This window comes from Morone saxatilis, unplaced genomic scaffold, assembly GCF_004916995.1.
Source record: "Morone saxatilis isolate NCDOM2014 unplaced genomic scaffold, NCSU_SB_2.0 Contig17, whole genome shotgun sequence".
In the NCBI taxonomy this organism is placed as follows: Eukaryota; Metazoa; Chordata; class Actinopteri; family Moronidae; genus Morone; species Morone saxatilis.
Window position 1 is genome coordinate 25,124,469 of NW_023339729.1, and position 23,135 is coordinate 25,147,603.

At 43.1% G+C, this 23,135-nt stretch overlaps 2 protein-coding genes across 3 annotated transcripts in view; both read left to right on the plus strand.

Moving 5' to 3' along the window:
- Nucleotides 1-2,959, plus strand: part of xpo1a (exportin 1 (CRM1 homolog, yeast) a) — a 16,883-nt gene extending 13,924 nt beyond the window's left edge. For both annotated transcript variants that reach the window (XM_035659563.1, XM_035659564.1), the window contains exons 24-25: nucleotides 961-1,057; nucleotides 2,043-2,959. In XM_035659563.1, coding sequence (XP_035515456.1) covers nucleotides 961-1,057; nucleotides 2,043-2,189 — 244 coding nt within the window. In that variant the 3' untranslated portion in view covers nucleotides 2,190-2,959. The remainder of the gene's footprint in view (nucleotides 1-960; nucleotides 1,058-2,042) is intronic.
- Nucleotides 2,960-5,247: 2,288 nt separating this feature from the next.
- Nucleotides 5,248-23,135, plus strand: part of usp34 (ubiquitin specific peptidase 34) — a 52,842-nt gene continuing 34,954 nt past the window's right edge. The window contains 7 exon segments of the mRNA XM_035660118.1: nucleotides 5,248-5,589; nucleotides 11,263-11,353; nucleotides 12,998-13,544; nucleotides 14,018-14,068; nucleotides 17,228-17,377; nucleotides 17,848-17,915; nucleotides 21,984-22,176. Of these exon segments, the coding sequence (XP_035516011.1) occupies nucleotides 5,547-5,589; nucleotides 11,263-11,353; nucleotides 12,998-13,544; nucleotides 14,018-14,068; nucleotides 17,228-17,377; nucleotides 17,848-17,915; nucleotides 21,984-22,176 (1,143 nt within the window). The 5' untranslated portion in view covers nucleotides 5,248-5,546.

Genomic DNA, 23,135 nt, shown 5'->3' on the forward strand with positions numbered 1-23,135 from the left:
ACACACACACACACAGTGTTTGTAGTCCTGTTGAGCACTGTTGAACTCTGTCTCTTCCTCAAATTCTAGAGAATTCTCTCACTTTGATTTATGTAGAAAACAGTTTTGTTCCACAAAATAAATTAAGGCTTGAGGCTGTTTATGTAATAGTAATCGTGTGGTTAAAACATTGAAACATCATCACTGGTTCAGACTATTTTTCAACAAAACAAGTGATAACATTGAATTGATGCATCCACACAACCAGTTCAGGGAAACACCTTGGTGAAGTAGCAGTTGATCAGAGAGGGAAGAAGTTAAAGATCTCCATCACTTTTTCTTCTGTTTATGCCCCTAAAATGTCTGACTTTGACTTCTGTGCAAGGTTTGTCACTAAAGAAATGTTTTTACATTCCTCTACTGATGGGGAAGATATCTGTACTCTTCCTAAATCTGAAACAACACATTCTAGAAAATTCCACTGCCCAAGAAACCTGAACCCCCCCAGTGCAGAGCGGAGCTGTCAGCACAGAGAGCGAGAGTTTAGACTGGTATGGTGAACATGGTAGAGTGCCACATGTGGATGTAAACATGTGGATGTAAAGCAGACCCTGGAGCTCCCCTCTGTCCACAGCGTAATAACAGTGGGACCACGCTGTAACATCGAAGCAGATATTACACATTCACAACAACCGAACACCCTAAAAAACAACATAAACAACTAATAGATGCTACTTCTGATACGTCTGACAGACTCCTCATCTGAGACTGAACCTCTCTGTTCCCTCTAACACTTTTTATGTGGGATAACCATGTTGAACTAAATATGGATCACATGCGAGTATTTACATACTACCAACAAATGTGTCTGGAGTGGACTGTTAATATGAAGTTGTTTAATACGAGGCTGTTATAGATGTTTCTGTTATTTCGTCCACCCTTGTTCCCAGATTAGCAGCTAATTGAATGTCTTGTCTTCAGTGCCCAGGTGAAGGTGTTCGTAACGGGTCTGTTCAGCCTGAATCAAGACATCCCCGCCTTCAAGGAGCACCTGAGGGACTTCCTCGTGCAGATCAAGGTGAGTGTCCAAACGCTAATGAATGAAAATATCAAAACTGAGATGTACAGGAGTGACTCGTCATGTTTGTAGAGGATTTGTATCTGCAGTTCTCCACTATGTCACTTCCTGTCATTCACAGCGAGGCTGTTTAAGGACAATAACCAGACTCTGAATAGAGCCTATCAGAGGGCCGCAGCAGTGCAAGCAGCCTGCTGTGATCAATCACTTTACCAATTTAAACAGGCGTGTTGCCTGAATCTCCAAACCTGAGACTCAAGTTTAAACTTGCTTTAAATTTTAGAAATTTGGCAGTGTAAAGTGGTTTTTGTTCACAGTAGTGCCTGAGACTCATTTCCAAACACTGCAGAGAGTCTCTTTTACTGTTTTACAGACAGTTCAGACAATAAAGTGCTGCAGGGAGGACATATTGGAATCCAACCTGCTTTCTTCGACAAAAAGCAAACAGGATTTTGGATTATTGTAGAAAATAAGCTCTGTGAACAAACGTTTTTGATGCTTACGTTTAATTCAGCAAGATAATCTTTACAAGTGAACACCACATTTATGATTTTTAAATTGTAAATGTGATCACCAGAAGTAAAAGGCTAACGTTAGGCTATAAAATGAATACATAAAACCCATTGACCTTGAGGTGAGAGAACTAAAATGCTAATGCTCAGTTCTGAGTTTACTTAATTCTTCAGCACTCTTTATATAAAAGTGGATGTAACTGCTCAAATATTTAGTGAGAGAACTGAGACAAAGATAAATGAAAGGGCAAAGCAAAAAGGTCATGACTTAAAACAAAGAGGACACATAAAGTCTAATCTGATTGGAAGCGTTTGAAAGCTACAACCTGCGTCAGCACTGTTTTAACGTTTGAGTGGAAAGTTTGAGCCGTGCAGGTCTGCCTCTGTGGGAAAACGGCTGTTTGGCCAGCGTGACTCTAGAGCCCGAGGTGTGGTGTGAGCGCCGCTGAGCCTCTGCTTGTGTGGTCCTGCAGGAGTTTGCTGGCGAGGACACGACGGACCTGTTCCTGGAGGAGAGGGAGACGGCTCTGCGCCAAGCCCAGGAGGAGAAACACAAGATCCAGATGTCGGTCCCCGGCATCCTCAACCCTCACGAGATCCCCGAGGAGATGTGTGACTGAAGCGGTGGCGGTGGCGGTGGCGGCGGCGGCGGCGGCGTGTACAAAACGGCACTGAAGGGGGAAAGGTCAAGAGAGAGCAAGGACGCTTCCTGTTGATAAATAGTTTTCTTTTCAAGTGTGTTTGTGTGCGAGTGTGTGTGTTTGAAAAGAGAATGAGGGGCCATAGGAAGGACCCCAGCACTCGGTTGTACGTCGACCAAATCAATGTCAATATGTAAATGAGAATCGTCCCCCTGACCCCCCTCCACCCTGGCGCAGATTCTTTTTTTTTCCTACAAACTTATTTTATACAAAGATTTTTTTTGTGTAATATGCCATCTTTTGTTAATCCTTTGCTAATTAAAGCTTTGTTTGGCCATATGGTTCTTCTACACCTGCATGAAGTTGAAAGAATTTCGGTTATTTTTAATCCCTCTTCACCCTCAATTCACCTCGTCTCCTATTTGTTAATATGTAATATATAATGTTCAAACACTTGCAATGGTTAGTTGACTAATTGCTCTGGTTTCAGAAGTGCCATGTGCATGGTGCAGGACGAATGTGACCCTCAAGGGGTAGACATGTACTTCCTCGCTTCCTTTGTTGTCTTGTTTTGGTTTGTTTAGTGTGTTTTGTTTTTTTTCTTTTATTCTGGCTCTCTGTGTCGGAGCTTCAGTTGGACCGCTCTGCGTTTGGATGAGAAGGAAGGCTGTATGCATATCATCCTGTTTGTAAAGCTGTCTTAGTACTCTGAGAATATAAAGTTGGCTATTTTTACAAAAAAAAAAAAACCTGCTGTGAGACTCTGCTTCTTACCCAAAAGCCCTGAAGGTTACGGAAAGCCTGGAAAAGACGAGGAATGTCACAGCAAGGCTTCCAGGACCTGAAGGGTTATTGCACATGACATGTTCTAAAAGGGTCTGGGGAGTTGGTTTGTTCTGGGAAATAGTTTTTAAACTTGGCTGTGTAGATTTAGTTATGTTCCTGGGGGCATTGCAGGGGAGTCACCCCGACCAGGTAGAAAGATGTGGAGTGAAACTAAAGTTGAACGGACCTTTATCACAGCAGACATTTTAGCTCGGCCCCAGTACTACACTGAACTACTTAACATTATTAATTGCTGCGTTGCATTACAATAATTGCAACCATCATTGTCTTTAGCTCCACTTGTGCTTTCCCTCCTACAACACAAAATGTCTACTGTAAAATAAAAAGTATATAAATCTGGTTCATTTCGGAAGGAGTGACATTAAAATAAGCCTCTGCCCGGTATAATACGGTATTTTAATTAAACTAACGTGAACGCATCAGTACAGCTCAGTGGTAGGCAGACAGACATCAGGGGATGATGAGCAGCAATGCTCTGCGTTAATCTACACTGAAAGAAACGCTGCGAGGTGCCAGCTGGTCGTGGTCCTGTTGGCCCGGTCCTACCAGGTCTGGTTCCAGGGAGAGAAACTTCATTCTGGCAAGTGAAGTTTTCCAGCCTACACACACAAAAACCTACACTGTGGGATCTGAGAAAGTCCTAACATCTGGGTCTGATTTTAGAAAACGTAAAGTCACCTGACTACAGGTCCCTGTAGGTGACATAAAGACTGGGTCTGAAAGGTATTTGGATAATGAGGGATAGAGCTGTAATGTCAGATGTATTACATCAGAGGAAATGGAAACAGACATTGTGAAGAAAATATTAAATTTTTTCCTCCCTTTATAACCTCCCTGCCTGCGGTGTTTAGGGTACATGCAGGATGAGTACACTGTACAGACAAACACTAAATAAAACCACACAAAAATGAAGAACAAGTGTGTAAACCTCATTACTGGATTTGGTAGTGGTTTCACATTGTTTTATTTTGTTTTTTAACTTTATTCAGCAACAATTAGGGACAATACAACACAAAAGATCTCATAAGTGCTGTTTGCAAGTTCTCAAATATTTTATTAATACAAATAAAAGGAAATATATGAAACAAGACAAACGAGGTTAATTTAAGTGGGCAACATATTAAAGCGTTTCATATTTGTTGTTACTGGTTTAAAAATGTGAACGTTTGCGAATATATGTGTATCTGTTTATAAGTAATATAAGATGGTATCTTCTACATTTTAAGGTTTCACATCATACAATTATTTATAATAAGACAGACTTTACTGATCCCACACTGGGGAAATGTTCTCACTATAATACACACATAGGAAATAAAATAAAAAAATTAAAGGTATAATAAAAATAACCCAGCTGACAGTAGCTCAGTGTGAAGGGACTTGGCTCGGGAACCGGAGGGTCGCCGGTTCAAGCCCCACAGACAGTATGGAGTGTGGACTAGTAGCTGGAGAGTTGCCAGTTTTCACCTCCTGTGCTCTGCCGAGGTGCCCTTGAGCAGGACACCTAACCCCTAACTGCTCCCCGGGTGCTTAGGCTGCCCACTGCTCCTAATGTATGTAGGATGGGTCAAATGCAGAGGCCAAGTTTCACTTCATGTATGTAAAAAGTGCTGTAAATGGTGCACTCTCAATATGACAATAAAAAGACTTTCTTTTCTTTCATAACACGACATAAACATATTAATCTTTAATATATATTAAAGATTAATATGTTTCTTTAATAACACGACATAAACATATTAAAAAATATGAATCATAAATATTTTTTATCGTGTTATGAAAGAAAATAAAGTCTTTTATTGTCATATTCATAGTTTATATACACCATTTACTATAATTATATTTAATATATATGAATAGTTAAAAATATTTTTATGCGGTTAATATTAATATAACATATATAATAAATCTAAATATTTTAAAATATTTTTTGTTAAATAAAAAAACTTATAAAGATGTTAATTTCCGTGGTTGTTTTGAATGAATGTCATGAAGCCAGGAGTAGTTTCACGGCAGTCGCCCTTGAGATCCTGAAGAAAAGGTTGTAACATTACATTCACCGCGGAACTCTCGCTTTTGAGAGCACCGAAACAACCCCGAACGAGCGAAAGAGACGCACGAAAACACCAAGTCCTTCCTCTCCGTATCCGCCCCCCTCCTCCTCCTCACCTCCCAACCCCCCCCCCCTCCTTTTTCAACATGGCTACCGGGTCTGCTCTCTCATGTAACGCTCAGATTGGAGGCTGACTCGACTCTCTCTTCCTCTGCCTCCCTTTCACTTCTGCTCGCACACCAACGTCGCTCGGATGCAAATCCCGCTCTGCAGCCTCTCCGTCTCCCCCCGGGTGTCCCTCGGTGGAATAACCTTCCCCAATCACTCCCTCCACCGGGCCTTTTCTCACCCCCCCAAAAAAACAACCAACTGCCAGCCAACAACAGTTTCTGCCAGCGCCATGGTTTGAGTCAAGGTGCGCTCCGCTTCATGAGACAATGTGCGAAAACTGCGCCGAGCTGGTGGAGGTTTTAAATGAAAGTAAGTGAACAAATAAACGGGGATTTTATTTACCTGCTAGCTCTGCTGTTAGCACCGCCTGTCCACTGGAGCTTGATGAAGAGGAGGAGGAGGAGGGGGTGTTAGCTGTGAGGCTAAATCTAACTTAGTGTGTTTTTATCGATTAGGGGTCGAGTGTGTGTCTGCAGGCGGTGACACTTTAATGCTTAAAGGATGCAAATGTTGTTTTTTTGTGTGGTTTTTTTTTTTAGGCCTGTCTTGTCAAACACTCCTTTTTTTTTTTTTTTTTAAAACACAAGTCAAACAACCGAGCAGCTTAAAATCACCTCGCTCGGTTTCCACATGTGTGACACCACTAACACGGGGTTTTAAAACGCGTTAGCACGGTTGAGCACGGGTTTTAAACCTGGCCTGCACGGGTTTTCTACTAGCCACCTAGCTGTGCTGACTTTGTTTGATGTGTTTGTCAGGTCAGTCTGCTCGCTGTCCACTCCGCTGCCTCCCATTGTTTTGTGGCTGGCTCACATTCAACATCTCAAAATGGCCAACTGCTCGCGGTGCTGTCACACTCACACGATGATGTCTCAGATGTTTTCTCATAACGTGTGTTTTTGTAAATGTGTTCAAGTGTTAAGTTTGGCTGCAGCTGGTGAATTAAAGGCTGCAACCAGGCGCAGTATTTTGGCACACAGCGACACGGTTTAATCCTCGGTAGCTTGTGTTTGTCGCTCGGGTTTTTTTTTTTTTTTAAGTTAAATTATAATCCAGCCACAAAGAAAAGCCCCCCGTTTCCACCCCGCAGAGCTAATGTCACCTTAAAGCCAGAGAGTCGCCTTTATCGCTGGAAGTTAGCACGCTTGTTAACGCGTGCTAACCAGGCCTTGCTGCACTTTAAGGAGGTTTGCTGCGTTAAGACACACAACAAAAGCCTGTTTGTGTCACAGCTGCAGTCTGAACGCTGTTGTGCACAGATGCTCGGGTTATTGGGGCTTTCCCTCTGAACCTCCAGCCCTGTTTGTGTGCAGTGAAAGCTCCTCCTGCAGGCTCTCTCTGCAGCACCTGTACCTGGAAACCAGCAGCTCATCACACCGGTTTCATGTGTTGTTGTGAGTTAGGAGCAAATAGAGTGGACACCTGTTTCATCCTTGGTGTGCAGCGTGTGGGTAAAGCGTTACAGACACACACAGGAGAGCTGAACGTGTCATTTTAACGATTTAATGCTGTTATCACGGCTTTTTAAAGCAGATTTCAGACTCTAACGTGAAGGATTTGCTCCCATAGTGCCGGGAGAGCGTCCACAGAGGAGACAGGTGCCACTGGTTGGTGTGAGAGCGACTCTTTCTGTTTGTGTTGTTGTTTTGTTTCTCCCTCTCTCGTTAGGCAGTCTGTCAAGTGTTGTTTTAAAGGTCAGTGTCATTAATTTTCCGTTAATAGAGGCCGCTCGTCGCCCAGGCCGGACCGTCTGCTCCGGTCTAAGCAGGTTATCAGTGGAGTCTGCGCTGATGCTGGCTGATAAAACCTGGCTCGCGGTTGTGGCTTTGTGCACGGGGACATTGTCACGTTGAGACAGGAAAGGGCCGAACACAAACTGCTGCCACGACGGAGTTGGAGGCGCAACTGTTGTCTAAAATATTGCAGCATTAAGATTTCTCCTCGCTGCGACCGAGGGGAACCCCAGACCACGAGAAATGTCCTTCATCTCCGTCCATGTGTGAGATTACACTGTAGGAGGTCTTTTCTAACGCCGACTGGAAGTTCACTCCAGTTCTGTGATTGAAATATCGAAATATTCCAGAGATCGGCTGCTGTGTGATCATGTGACAGCAGCAGATTGTGTGTAATACTGATGTGTGGAAGAGAGTTGTGCATATTTCTGGGAAACTCTGCCCGACGTTGCTCACGAGTCCAACAGTGGCTTTAATTTATCACCTGTATTCTCAAACATGCCAGAAACTGAACTGCTCTGTGTATATAAAGTCAGACAGACGACAGTTTGTGTCACATTATTACAGGATTCTTTGTGAATACCAGTGCAGACGCATTGCCAAAAGCGTTTAGCAGATTAAATGATCTGTTAATAATATATTTTGACTTTTTCTGCAGAACTTTGACGGGCTTTATGTTCTGTGAAAGCCAGAGTATGTTTGAGAAGTTTGAACGTGAGCTGTGTGTGTATTTTGGTTGTCTTACCGTAATGTGAATTAATATTAAATCCTTTCTTACGCTCAGGTGTGCATAAACTTTAAAATGTAAAAACGTGGGTATATTATTGTTCTCTGCCACGAGAAGCAGGCAGTACGCGATTATCGTATCTCGATTTTTAAAAATGTTTTCCTCTATAAAACCCCAAATTCTCAACTATTTAATGTTGTCTAGACACAAGCAGACATGCAGGAAGTTTGCCTGAGAAGCATAAAGCTGTCAGAAGTTTGATTTGAAGTAGGAACTGTCTGATCGAGCACCGCCGGCTCGATTCCCACTCAGATTACAGGACACGTAATCTGCTGCTGATGTGCTTTTCCACCAGTGGAGCTGTGAACTGGTGGAACTGGACGGGGGTCCCACAGCGGGCGGCTGTCAGCTGTGACAGCTCTGTCTAGGAGACTGGCAGCTCCATGTGTTGTGCCTGCAGGTGACCTGTGACCTCAGATGTGCTGCAGCAGCATGTGTTTGTGCGTGCGCGGAAGAGGCAGGATCCCCTTTTACAACAGGGAGCAGTGTTCAGCCGGGGTTTCCGAGCACCGGCCGAGCCACGTGCTTTCCAAAAATGCGAGGATTTGCTGCTTTTCTGTTTGTGTGTGTGTGTGTGTTGTCTTTGTGTCAGACAGAGACAACCAGATGTCACCGTGGGCTCCGGGAGGTTGAGGAAGACATTCATTGGTATTTGTTTGACGTTTTCTAATAGATTATTGAGACATGAATGGGTTATAGTGGTGATGATAATGGGCTCTTTTATTCTGAGCCACTGTTGTGCCCACTAATGACGACAAACCGCACAGGTCCCCGCCAAGCTCCAGCTTCAGGCGGTTCTGTCGCTTTAAGCTTTGGGTTGATCAAATATAAAGTCCCTGTTTTAATGTCGCAGTCTGCACACAGAGTCTTTTTCCTTAAACCAGCCCTTCTCTATCATCGAGTAAACAGACTAAGTGACATATTTTATGGATATTATCCATTTATATTCTATTCTATTCAATGCGTAACAGTAACAGTAGAGAACAGCTGACAGTGAACACAATAACTGCAGGAAGTTTGTGTAAAACCAGCGATCTGGATGAATTCTGCACCAGAGATGTGTTTTACTGATATTTCTAGGAAACACATTGTACAAGCAACAGTCGCACATACGTAATGGGCTTCTGACGAATCCAGTGTTTTCTTCTCATTGTTCTGTTAGCTCTTTGGTTGTTTCTAACTGCGTACTTTAATGCAGAGAGTGAAGGCTCTGAGTGAATGAAGAAAATGCTGAGATGTGGGCCGACTACTGTGTATATCTTTATTGTTTTCTCCCATAAATGAAGAAGGCCTCTCTGCGACTCGCCGTGAAGTCTTGTCGAACCCCTGGTCTCAGAGCCGATGTGGTCTAAAGGTCTGTAATGGATGAAACAGCCTCACTGACGTCCCGCTCTGCTTCTACAGGCAGCTCAGTGCCATTCACAGAAAAGTCTTTATAATTACAGATTCTGAGAGTGTTTCAGATCCTCTGCCACCTCCTCAATACGCCGTCGACCGCTGTCGCCTTTCACCGACACGTTTTGGTTGAACTGTACAGCTTTTAGTGTCGCAGCCGGAGCGTTTAAACGCCTCCAGCCGCTGCCGAGCTGAAGGAGTGTGATCACACAGCGCAGGTGTCCTCCTCCTCTTTATATTCACGGTGAGCTGCCATAAACTGCGTGTAACGTTGGCTCCCGTGAGCCCGTTCACAGACAAACGCCATCAAAGCAGTGAAACGGCGGCACGGCAGCATCCCAGATCACCACCGCCGGTTCTTCAGAGGAGCTTCTGTTCACACGTAGAGCTCAAAGGTTCAGTGAGGGTACTGTTGTTGCTGTTTTTTGTCTTCTGTGTGTCTTTGCTGCCAAATTCAGGTCAGCGATTCAGCGGAGACACTTGATTCCTCTGAACGGGGTGTGACTGATGAAGACCCGACACAATAACCGTAACTTTAGACTGAAGCCGCTGAAGTCTGCTGCCAATATCTCATGTCTCTGTACGAGGCAGCCTCCACATTAGAGCCCATCTGAGCATCAGTAGCAATGTTTGAGGGTAAACATTCGACATTCACTTTTCTTTTTGTCAATCTGAGTATATTTTACTCCTCATCAACAAACCATGGTAACTGAGCGGGGCATACATTCCTGTCTACTGAATCTGTGTCCATATTGTCTCATCCAGATATGACGTGTGTCCTCGATTATTGCAGTAAAGATGATCCGTGTTTTTCCCATTTTCTGAGAAGTATTCCCTCCTTATTCCCCTCTTACGATATCCATCCATTGTTTAAGAAAGCTTTCTTGCACTGTTAGTATTTCCCAGAGCTGCAGGTCACTTCTTAACACAACATTATCTTTAATTCAAGATACAATCAGGGTTTCCAAATGAAGCTGGAAATACAAAGACTAGTTCTGCAGTCATGGAAACACCTGGAAATGTCCTGAGAGTGAGTTTACCAGCAGTAAAGTGGAAGTGACTCGCAGTGATCTTTTGAAGAATGTGATATTTCTGTTAAATAAAATAAATGCTTTCAGGATGTGTGTAAATGAACGCAGTCAGTTGGTGAGCGAGGGCTGTCCTGTAGTGTCACCAATGACTCCTGGAAAATGTCCTGGAAAGAAAATGATTTGTTTAAAGGAGTGGGAACGCTGAACAATGTCTCACTGGAGTTTCATAACCTGAAAGGTCTCTAAGGGTTAAAGCTATAAAAGATCTTTGATCAGCATGTAAGTGTCCCACACAGTCTCCAGGATATTCTCTTTTCATTTGAATGCCTAATTGGACAACTCCAGCAGTCTTCACACAGAGAGGTGAGTGTGCCTGTCAGAGGAAGTGCTGCTCATCCTGTTAACACTCTGTTGGACTCGAGTGACATCCCTCGAGTGTCTCAGTTCGGGGTCAGAGGTTACAAATTGATAACGACAAAGAAGAACTACTTTAGTCATTTCCTGTATTTGGAAACTCAGACTTTGGACGTCTGGTTATCTTGTCCTCTGCTGCTTTGGTTTTCATTCCTTTTTAAATGTCTTGTGAGTTCTCAAAACCTCGTGGTACCCCTTTAACTCGACAGATATGGGTTTTTCAGTGGCCGATAATGGCAGATATACAGTTGAACAATGTATATAACAGTAACAGTAAATGTATTCTTCACTGGAAAGGAAATTATGAGAAGTAATTGTAAGTCAAAGCACAAATAAAACCAAAAAGGTAGCTTGGAATGAAGTTAAAGGGTCAAAATTAAACTACAAAACATTTCTATACTTTTTCTTTTTGCACGTCAACATGTATAACAAACAAAAAAAACAGAACGAGACGTTTTTGTCGACAGTGGAATATTTTTCTTTTATTTGAATGCTTCTTTTGTTTTCTATTTGCTTTGCCTTTGACTTGTCAGCTATAAAAACCAACCGGCAGTTGGTCGGCGGTGTTAAGTCCGTGTGTCTGTCTGTCCTGTAACGCCTCTCCCCTCTGCTCTCTCCTCAGTATCGGATGCAGACAGCAGTGAAGGAGGCTTCCAGCTGAAGAAGGAACATGCCCTGCGAGTGCTGGGCTACATCAGCTCCTGGACGCAGAGGTCAGTGCTGCTTCCTCTCACGAGTCAGATACAGTGAAAATAATGTGGCTGAAAGGAAAGCAAGGTCTGCCCATCTCTCCTCCATCCTCTGTGCTCAAATTTAAGGTTCCTCTGAACTGTAATAAGCGGCTCTTTGCGTTACCTGAATATTCTGACCACATTTAAACTCACGTCCCAACAGTACTCTTACTGCAGGGGTGTTTTAGTGGCTGGCGTCCCTCAGCAGGACTTTATCACTAGAAGTTGTGGTTTCATTGACCCCCCACCACTCTGTCCAGCATATCTTTCAAAAACATTGAATAAAAACTGCAAATCTTATTTCAGACGAGCTGGAAAACCGTCTTGACAGTGATGTAAAGCAGTGAGGAAGTTCTGGAAATAAAGACAAACTCCAGTCATGCTGGATTTTCACCAGCTGGGAAAATCTGCTCAGTAGACACGAATCACTCATTATGCCCATCTGCAGCAACTCAGAGTTCCCCTCGAGCAAGGCATTCAATCCATTGACAACCTTCATTTGGATGAATAAATCTCACAAGAAATATATTAAAAAAAACCATTTTTAGACTCCAATCTGCTCTGCGAGTGGAGGCCATGAGGCGACAGGAAGGGTCTGACTGAGTAATGATGACTCTCATTCTAGTTTGGTGTCTGCCTGTTTTCATTCATCCAGCTGGAATGTCTTCATGCTTGGTGTTTGAAGGAGGCTTGAGACCTAAACCTTCAAAATCTGCTGACTCATTTGTTTAAAAGTTGCCAAGAAGCGGTCCTTCCGCGGGCCTGCTGTGTGTTATTTGTAAGTGTGTAATGCTTCCATCTTTGCGGAAAGTAAGAGGAAATTGCTGGTGACCCGTCCTGTACTTTGACTTAAGTGACGGGTAAGAGCTACACTGAGACGTGGCAAAACATCTGCGCACTCACACGCACTCAGTTCTCTTTCCAGGACGTGACAAGAATCCTGAATGGAGATATAATATTTTTAAAATCGACTTCCAGTTCTAAAATGTGCGTCATACGTCCTGGCCTGGCGCCTTTCCTCTGTGTTTTGCCGAACCTCCGTAGTGGTGGCTGCTAGATCTCTCGGGTCTGCCTTGCGAGGCTAGCTATGGAATCCAAACCCAAAAAAAGAAAAGAGAAATTAGCATTACAGATAAGTGTCGCAGCTCCAGACAGATTCTTGTTTTTTGGGGGCCAAAAATGTCTGAACCAGAAACAGCTGTTATATCGCTCTTTTCAAAGCCACCAGACTCCATTGACAAAAACAGTCATTTTAGCTCACAGAACAGAGAGCTGGTCTACCGTTGCCTCCATTGTTAGTTTGTTTGCTGAAGGGGGAACTAACCCTTCAACCTTTATAATACTTCATTCATCCAAGCTCCCAGTGTTCCTTGAACTGTTTACATGTCAGATTTTCAGTGAGTTCTTTTAACTGTTGAACTGTATTGTATTGAAAAGTAAGAAAAGCGTCACAGATAGCATGCGGTTCTATAGAAATACCTGAAAGTATTGATGTCATTTGTCGCTCCAGGAACTCCAGTAACACTCAGTAAAGTTACTCCTGAAGTGAGCTGGTCTCAGAAAGATGATCTGCAGCCGTGTTTATTGAGTCTTTAACACTTCCTGGTTCTTCTCCTGTGTCTTCAGACAATGTCTCTGCTGCTTCAAGGAGTACAAGCACCTGGAGGTCTTCAACCAGCTGGTCTACGCCCTCATCAACCTGGTCATCGCTCAGATCAGCAGCCTGAGAGACCGCCTCTGCAGCGTCCAGGACCACACTCACAAAGGAGGCGTGTCTGGGACTGATGGGGTGGGGTCCGATTGGAGTGGGGGCGAGACTGCACCCGGGGCCCTCGCCCAGCCGTCCTCACCTGGGGAGGACGAACCTGTGAATGTGGAGAGAGACTCTGCCGAAGAGGATGCTGACGCCCCCGACCTGAACCAGAATAAGACCCAGGGTCAGGGGGCCAACCAGCCATGTGAAGCCCAGATGGAAGCGCTGGGGCCTGGGGAGGGCGGCAGTGGGTCTGGGGGTGGTGATGGTGGTATCGGAGGAAACAGTGACAGCCAGGACCCGTTCAGCTCCTGGAACACAGAGGAGAGGGAGAAACTGCTGTTGTGTGCCGCCAAGATCTTCCAGATCCAGTTCCCTCTCTACACAGCCTACAAACACAACACACACCCCACTATAGAGGTGAGGACAACGTCACACACCTGACACACCACCACACCCACAGACTGAAACATCACCTAAAGATATTCTTTAACATAAATGCATAACAAACATTTTAATAAGAATCCCTTAAACTGGATAATGTTACCACTGTGTGTCTGTCTTTAAAGAATAAAATCTGTTTTCAGTACCCGCCTCAAAAGACCGTTATCAATCAGGTCGATCAGCTCAGATGTTCTCCTGATTAAAACAGGCTCTGTAGTGTAAATGCACTTTCTGCTCACAATACCAAACAAAGTTCTTCTCTGTTCAACTCCTTTTAACATCCTCTGACTGTGAACAGTGGCCTGTAATTCAGAAATGTCTGAATTCATGAACTAAACAGAACTCAGCATTAAAAACAAGCCTTGTCTTTCTCAGTTTTAGGAAGATTGAGGTTTTCCCTTTGAGTGCATATCCTCTAAAACCCTGGCTTATCTGTTTCTGTTCTCCAGGACATATCTGCTCACGAAAGCAACATCCTCGGCTCCTTCTGCGACATGAACGTAAGCTATCTACCTTATCCTTATTTCACAGAGTTGACTGCTGCCTTCAATTACACTGCTTCCTGTCAATCACATGACACCTGCAGCAGGAAATAATCCCTCAAGAACATGTTGCCTTAAGGTTCAGACAATCCCGTCGCTGCTGCAAAAACACTTCCTCATTCGTGTCAATGAAGCTCCTGATTGCTCTGAGAAGCACTCTGTAACTTAATGCTCTAAACGCCAGAGTAGTTCGTGCCCTGTTGTCCTCGTGCTGGTTGTGTTTCTGTCATTTATTCCGTCCTGAAGCTGTTTTATTGGGAAGCTGCACGAACGAGCTCCGTGCCCAAACCCGACAGCTGTGCTGCATCCAGAGCAGGAGCCGGGGGAGAAAGGGCGATGATGAAAACTAGATGCAAGCCGGAGGCGAGCACATCAGGGGGCCCGTCATGTGCCAAAAAGTGTCACATGACCAGTGAAGAGGTTTATTGGTCACATCTTCTCTGGCACATGCATGTGAGGGACAGAATAACAGGAAAAAATAAATAAAGCGCCACATCATCAGCCTGGACTGTAATGTTAGTTCACTTCCTCTAACAGTTTTCACTGAGTCACCCCCTGTGATTGGTCTCACATTTCTTAAAGTCATCATCCTCGTCAGCGCTGGGGAGAATAGTTTGCTGTCCTACAGGACTAAAAAAACAGAAATATTCACTTTTTCTTGTCCCAATAAGTCAGACTGATGAAATCAATAGATTAATTGAATAGTTCTGTTAACGATCATTGCAGCTCTGCTCCAGCGTGTTGTGAACACTGTCTACTGACAGACATTTCCAAAGCTGTTCTTTGCATTTCTCTTACGGTGAGGTTCTTACTGTCTCCTGACTTGAGATCAGAAACCTGATACCCGGGCAGCTGAGTATCCAAATATAACCGTTGTCTGATGTGAGGTTTCATGTTGCTACGATGTGCTCTGTGTGGAGTGGCCCAGCTTGGATTTATTCTGTCCTGTGGACTACTTTTGTTTTTGATATCAGCGAACTAAATGGCTTCACATGGGATGGAAAATCTCCCAGAAACAGGAAAAGATTCACAGAATCAGTTCACTTTGTTAGCTTCCAGAGTGAGTTTGTTTGTTTCAGTTTAGTTTTTCTTGTTTGAAAATGTGTAGCTTTACTTTAGTTTCAGTATTATTTGAGTTTGTTATTATTAGATTGGATATATCTAATATCTGGAGCAAGATTTAAAAAGTTCAGTATTGGCATTACAATAAAAAACCTTGACTCACAGTCAAACAAACATTCACCCAGTCCTCCTCGTGCTTGCTGACCAGACTCAAACTAAAGACATTTCCTATATATTTTTATTTTATTTGAGTTATTTTGGAAGCACACAATATTGTTTTTTAGTTTTAATTTGTTTTCCAGTTCACTAAAATGTTTTTTTAAACCAAGTGTTAGTGTTTCGTTCAGTGTTAATAACCTTAAGGCACATTTAATGTAGGTGTGAGTCACCTGTAGATCAGTACAGATGTAACGTGTGATCAGTGTGGGCCTGCAAATAAAAAGCAGAAGATGACGTACCAAAAAACAGAGGCGTGTGTCCCTAGTAACCTCATAGATTACTGTTATTAACACAGGCAGCCGCTGTCACACGGGACAGATAAGAAAATAAAACCTAATAAAATAATGACTGTCAGGTGAAGACGGTTCATGTGTTCAGTTATGACTCACAGAGGAAGGCCTGCTCTGGCGGTGTGTTGAGTTTTTCGAATTGAGTGCAGTTCTCTGTTTAGCTAAGTATTGTCCACATTTCCTGTCCTCTTTGGGTTGTTTTGTCAAATCTACGCCCACATTATTACAGTGTGCTGAGCCTCGTGAAGTCCATGGTAACAGGCTTTCATTGGTCTGCGCTCTTGACGCTGCTCTTTGTGTTCCCAGATGAAGATCTTAAAGAGATCAGAATCAGTTTAATAACAGTGTTTTGGAAAGGAATGCAGTGCTTGTGTCCCGTGTTAAATGAGCCTCTGTGTATATTATAGTTTTTAGTTTTATACTTAGCTTGGAGATTGGGGTTAGAGCCTTGCATACTGGTGAAAATAGAAAAAAGAGCTGTGCTAGGCGAGTTGGCGTTTATTGGATGTGGTTTGGTTTCCTGCAGATGAATTCACTGTCCCCCAGAGAGCAGTAATGTGTCCCCAGGTAATGTGCTAGCTCGGTGGCTTTTACCTGCTCACTGTAATAAAAGTTTCATTAAGCACCAGGGTGGAGGGTTGGGGGTGGATTTAAGAACAGGCTCTATAAAAATCAGGGGGGGGGGGGCATTGAGCGGGTCTTCTATTATCATAGATTTTCACTGTTTCTACTGGCCAAAATAATTGACGTACATGAAATACATTGATTTTTACATTGTGTTTTAGAGTGCACCAACATTGGCATTACGCCACATTTTACAAAACACTTGCATTGTTTAAAGATCCTCTCTAGACATGTGGAATAATGTGTGTCTGATGTGGTGTTTCCACACACAAAAAAGACTAATTTTCACATTAAAATAATTAAAAACCCCATTAAAAATGACAGAATCTATGAATATGCAAATAATGCTGGACACAAGATGTTTCCTACTCCACCGTCAAATCTGCATCGCACTCGTATTGGGTTGTTGTGGCTCAGAGAAACAGATGAAATGATTCTAGAGTCGAACTCTGCACAGACATCATTCAAACATCACACTGTAGCAACAACAAGAACCACTGATTTTGAGTGAAAGGGGACTTTAAGTGAGAAATAAATGTAAGTGAAAAATAATAATAATAATATATTCTATATGGCTGTACCGAATAGTGCTGGGCAGCTTTTCTTTTTCCGTCTCTATCCTCTACTAACGGCGCTCCCCCTCCTCCAGGTCACTGGAGGGCACCCATGATTAGTGATTAATCAGCAATAGATGCTTTGAATGTAAAACTGACATTTGGTTCAGCCCCCCAATCAGCTATAGAGTTCCTGTTGTGTGTGCTGTGAATAAAGAAACATTTATCTGCACCTTCATTCCTGTTTACACTCATTTACATAATGTGTTGAGAAGTTCCGTGCTGCTGTACCAGTGCCACCGATGTAAAGAGTGAGCCTGGACTCGGTGTATAAGGTGTGTCTGACGTCGTCTCTCCTCACTGACCAGGACGTGGAGGTGCCTCTGCATCTGCTGCGTTACGTCTGTCTGTTCTGCGGGAAGCACGGCCTCTCCCTGATGAAGGAGTGCTTCGAGTCGGGCACTCCAGAGAGCCTCCCCTTCCCCATCGCCCACGCCTTCATCACCATCGTCTCCAATGTAAGTCCACCAACCCAGACACAAGTGCTGCTTACCGCTGGCTGTGAATTTAAAAGCCACGAAATGAAAGCTTGAGACATTTATTGAGAGTTTTGAGGTGGATTTGAAATCCACTTTATGAGATACACCTAGCCTAAGACTAATGCAGTCTAATACAACAGTCCTGCAATAAATCCTCTCTTCGTTAATGTTATAATGTTTTTATTGAAACCGCTTCAGTGAGGGGGGGATTTAATTTCTAATGTCGTAGTTTGTTGTGCGGTTGAATTGTATTACATTACAGTGAATACAGTGTTTCTAATATCTAACCTCATCGTCATTAATAAAAACAGGTTGGACAAAATATTAGACTGCATTAGTTTTAGCTCAACGTGCCTCATAAACTGACAAAAACATGACAACAAATGTAGATAATCTGCTGTGTTTGTGATGGTAAATTCTGTGCGTTGTGTTTTTGGTCCTGTCCACAGATCCGAATATGGTTGCACATTCCTGCGGTCATGCAGCACATCATACCGTTCCGCACCTATGTAATACGGTGAGTGACACATGGTGGTAAACTCCTTTTGTTCCTGATGAATCTGTTTGCTTTGGCAGAAGCTGATATTCAGTTGTTGCACGCTGTCAACACACATATGCTGAGTTTCTTTAATCAGTCATTTCATACCAAGCCTGTGCCAACTGGCCATCTGATCTTATATCAACGGTTCAATTTGCCTCTTCTTTTCCATGGATCAGACAGCACACATCTCCAGTCTTCGTACGCCTGCTCACCAAAACTAACCGCACCCTGGAGCGTTTACTTTAAGTCAGGTTTTTTGTCACGTTTCCCGTCTAATAGAAAAACCCTGAATAAAAATATTTATCAACCTTTGTGTGAGCTGCTCACTAGTTTGTAATCCCACAGACTCTCTCCAGGCAGCAGACCCCTTTTCCCATAATGCCTTGTCCTAGTGCTGGCAGTGTAGTTTTTAAGTTTTTATGTTGCAAAATGTTGGTCATTGTCATTTTTGTACTGGTTTATAGTTGTAACCATTAGTGAAGTAGCTGTAACGTTTCCTGACGTTGGCAGCTGTGACGTCACTCTCTCACTCCCGTCACCCCTGTCGATCGGATCGCATGTCTGCAATCTCGAGTAGCCACGATTGGACAGTATGAACTCTATTTCATACAGCAAACGACAATAACCCTGCATTTATATACAGAACCTAGACATACACCCAGACAACAATCACACAGTCCAAGGGACCAAGTCAACAACAGATCATAAGCAAACACACCTGGGGGGAGGAGGAGGAGGGGGAGGAGGAGAGGTGCAATATATTATTAAGACCCAGTGAGGCAAATAAGGAGAGCATTTTCTGAGCTTCTGCTCTCTGCTGCAGGGCCTGTCTGAGTCCCCGGTTTGTATATGACTGAGTAGCTGCCATTTTGTTGAACACCTTGTTTCCCTGTCAGCACAGCATCCAGCAGCTCCTCCGCCCCAACCAGGCTGGAAGAAACGGAGCTTCTGCAGAGGATTGGTGGCGACTCTTTGCTTCAGATCGGAGCAAACCAAAAGTCTGCACAAGACTGCTAGCTCTGACTCCGTAACCTCCTCAATCTTCCACATTAAACTTATTGCGTACTTATTGCACCTTTATATGCTTTGAACAACCGTGTTTCAGCGTCTAGGTGTGTTGCTTCCATTTGAAGTGACGAAGCCAAACGTGTTCGACTCAGAGCTCTCTCTGTCTCCGTCTCTCTCACTCACTCAGTCAGTGCACCTCGCTCATTCGTGCTCTCTCTCCCCCTCCCCGCCAAATACCAAAGTGCCACACTTGTGTTGCTAGGAAGAGCTTCCGTCACCATGGCAACAGTTGCTAGGCACCCAGCGAACCTCTCCTCACATGACCCTAGAGGAGGCAGAGCGCTAGCAGGGCCAGTCATGTGACTCGGGCGGGCTGATGCTCCGCTGCCTCGCCGACTCTTCTGTCTCACTGAGCAGAGACTCTCTCCGCTCCAATAAAACCATTACTGTAATAAGAACAACAATTAAAGGGTCATTCCCTGGTTTTATTAAAACACACACTCCCCTCATAGTATCCATCCAGCCCACAGTTCACATTTTAAAAGATTCAACAGCCAGCAACATGTTACCTGCATTGAGGAGGAGGAGATTCTTCATCATCCAGCTCTAACAGCTAGGAGACTCTAAAGGGCAGCACACACCAGCGGCGTATGATGCACGAGCACATTTTTTTAGTCTATCAAGATCAGGGATTACCTCTATCAGTGTGATTCATAGCCGAGTAAAGCTGTACAGGAAGCCATAAAACACAAAATAATAAGAAATGGTGAAGCTATAAAGTTCATACTCACTTGACCAGACTCAGGAAGGACCCATGGGCTGTGACTCACTCAGGACCTAATAGGCCATGGAAACTATGAAACTTAATGAATCACTTAAATGTGGTCAGCACACAAGCAGCCATACAAAAAGCCGGAAAAAACGGAATAACCTTATATTTTGTTAAGTAACACATACCATAAAAGCAGGGTCCCAATTAGACCCAGGTCTCCTGTACTAGCCTGCTGTGGCTACACGTTTTGATAAATTAACTCTTTATTGATGCTCTCTTTGTGGTGTTCAATTTGTTGTTGACTGCAACGTAAACTGACCCCACACAACGTCTATCTCTACTTTCCTTCTGCTCGGCCTCAAGTCTCATCCGTTTAGCTTTGTGGGTTGATTTTCATGTTGAATGTTTACTGGCAATATGAGTAAGTATAAATCATAATCAAAACAGATTTGGGATTGTTTTTCCAGGCTGTAGTTCAATAAAACCAGACAGTTCAAAATGTAATTTCACGTAACTTTTTCCCCCCTCAAAAATAAGATTTGGCACAGTTTTCGTGGTTCAGTCCGCTTTAGGTCTTTGCAGTTGTTTGAAATCAGTTTGATCAGCAAAACAAAAATCCCTTCAGCAGCAACTGTAGCCTCCCAAACTCATCAGGAAAGATCTGAAAACCACAAACCTGACTATCCCAGCTCGGAGTGAAGACTGGATGAGTCAGCAGCACTCCGCTGTTGATCAGATATCTCAAAATACGCCTACACAGGGCTCGAAAATGAACGTGATTAAAAATTAATCTCAAGGGTAGCAGCACAGTAATTTAAATGTTTGGATTCAAAGACAAAAAATGTGAATGTGAGAGTGAAAAAATAAACGCTTGGGGCTGCCAGGTCGCGTTAACATGACAAACTCTTTTGAATTGCAATGATTTAGTCTGTTATCACCGTTGGGGTGTGTCTTGGCATGATGATTCTTCCTGGTAAAGTTTTTTCTTGCCAGTGTTAAAATGGATGTAGTAAGAACATTAGACTGAGAAGCATATCTTTAGGACAACACCTCATTCATCCTCCTGCTGTACGTGTGGGAAAAATCAGCAACCAAACAATTCTGCAAATTTTACACAACAAGCTAATAATTAGATAAGTCAGAGATATTCTAGATGAACAAAACTGTCACTTCCCACATATATGTGGGCGTTGGGAGAGGATGAAATTGAAACCCTGCGTTAGGTTTGGGTGATCAGTTATTTTTGAACTTTATTTCAAATCCACATCCTGTGTCTTATCATTGTGACTAACTGTCACAAGAGAAGACGAGATTAGGGCTGCACGATATGGTAAAAACATCATATTGCAATGATTTTGACAGATATTTTCATACTAGATTAGTGTGGGAAATATCATTTTTGCATCACAAATTTCATTTTCATTGAAAAAACGATTTTGATATTGCACATTTGCAATTTTGATAATATTTGAACTCATGTGGGCAGCCCTACACAAGATTCTGGCCTTGAAATGAAGAAACAGGTGCACACTTAACAGAGCTACTAAACTTGGTCTGCTAACAACAAGAGCTAACGCTAACTACATTCAAATCATTGCCTCTTTTGCTCCCAGAGCATTATGGGTAGTGCAGTCCTTTTAATACAATTATTGGCACTTTGCCTCTAAATTATCTGAATTTATGTGAAATGTATCTTCTTTTAACTTTAAGTTTCCACATGAGCTGTTTTACATGGACTTATTAACCCTGTGGCACCAAGCACAGACACACCGGCTTTTAAAAGGGAGCCGTTTTTATAATGTGTGCAAATAAATTAGTGGTCTGCATGTCCTTCACTGGCACACATCTTTTACATAGCTCGCAGATAGGCTTAGGCTGTAATTAAGGATTTAAAATTCACTCGTCACTGCAGCTGATTAACGGGGCTCAGCGGGCATCGCTCCACCAGAAACATCCCTGAGTGCTCTGCAGATTCTACAGATTATTTAACATCTTTATAACATTCATACCATCTTAGTTCTGATAGAAAGTTAGTAGAAACCGCATTAATACCGGCGTTGGAAAAGCCAATCATCCATCATCCTTTAATCGGCACAAGCCTCCTCTGAATCTTTAACACAGAGCTTCATTCTGTCCAAACATTAGAATGAGAGAGCAGCTGGTTTAACTTATTTCAGTGAATCGAAGCACGAAATTCAAAATGTTAGTCAGCTGATAATTCCTTTTAACAATTGAGCTCATCACATTTTGGATGCGGCCTGCAGGTATCTGTGTAAGCTGTCGGACCAGGAGCTGCGGCAGAGTGCAGCGCGCAACATGGCCGACCTGATGTGGAGCACGGTGAAGGAGCCGCTGGACAGCGCGCTGTGCTTCGACAAGGAGAGCCTGGACCTCGCCTTCAAATACTTTATGTCCCCCACGCTCACCATGAGGCTGGCAGGACTCAGCCAAATCACAGTGAGTCACACTCCCAGCAGGACTCAACTCAAACCGGGTCAGGCTGATTTTAACAGGTGGTCTACGTGGAGCTCGTCACAGTAGCGCCTACGCCAGTGGTTCCCAACCTTTTTCCTTAAGGGAGCCCTTTTCTATCATTTAGTAAACTGACTCAGTGACATATTTTATATATATTTCATATTATATTAAAAACTGGACAATAAACCCAAACAGTAAACTCAGTAACTGGCAGGAGTTTATTGCTGTAAAACCAGGAGATTTGGATGAGATTACTGAGCAGATAATATTTCCTGTTTAGGAGAACTTTTTGAAGTTAGGCAAATAAATACCAATCTCTTGTCTTTCTTGATGTTCCATTGGGGATTTTAAAATAATAATGTTAAATCAATCAATACAGACTTAATACGCAAACTGTGAGTTTTCACTGGCCTTGCACAGACCTCGATTGTTTTTCTTGTCGCAGATGCTTAACCACTAAATTGTATCTATTTTTCGTAAACAACTCCCGAGACAATTTTTCATACCTCTGGATGACAATCATCCTCTTACAATTATACAGGGTATCCTTGAAAGTTCAAAAAAAGATTACCGTGTATGGCATAGCATAAATATATAAAAGAAGAAAAAACCAAATCAGAACATAATTGGTGAGGAAGATACAATAAGCAGTGATTTGGATTTGTACATTTGAATGACAAACAGGTTTCTTGTCCAGAGTATCTGAATGTCCTGCCACGGGTGCCATCACAGAAAGTGGCATACCATTAAGTCCAGTCTGACAAAGATTAAAAGAATCTGATTTTTTCGAAATTTGAAGTATTCATGTGGCCAGAGTATAACTGATCGATCCAAAACCTCCATGTTTTGTTTTTTGTATTTTATCTTTTTAGTGGTTGTTTAGGAAGCTTATGTGATTGTGTCAAGCCTGAGTGGAATGTTGAAATACTGACTCAGTACTT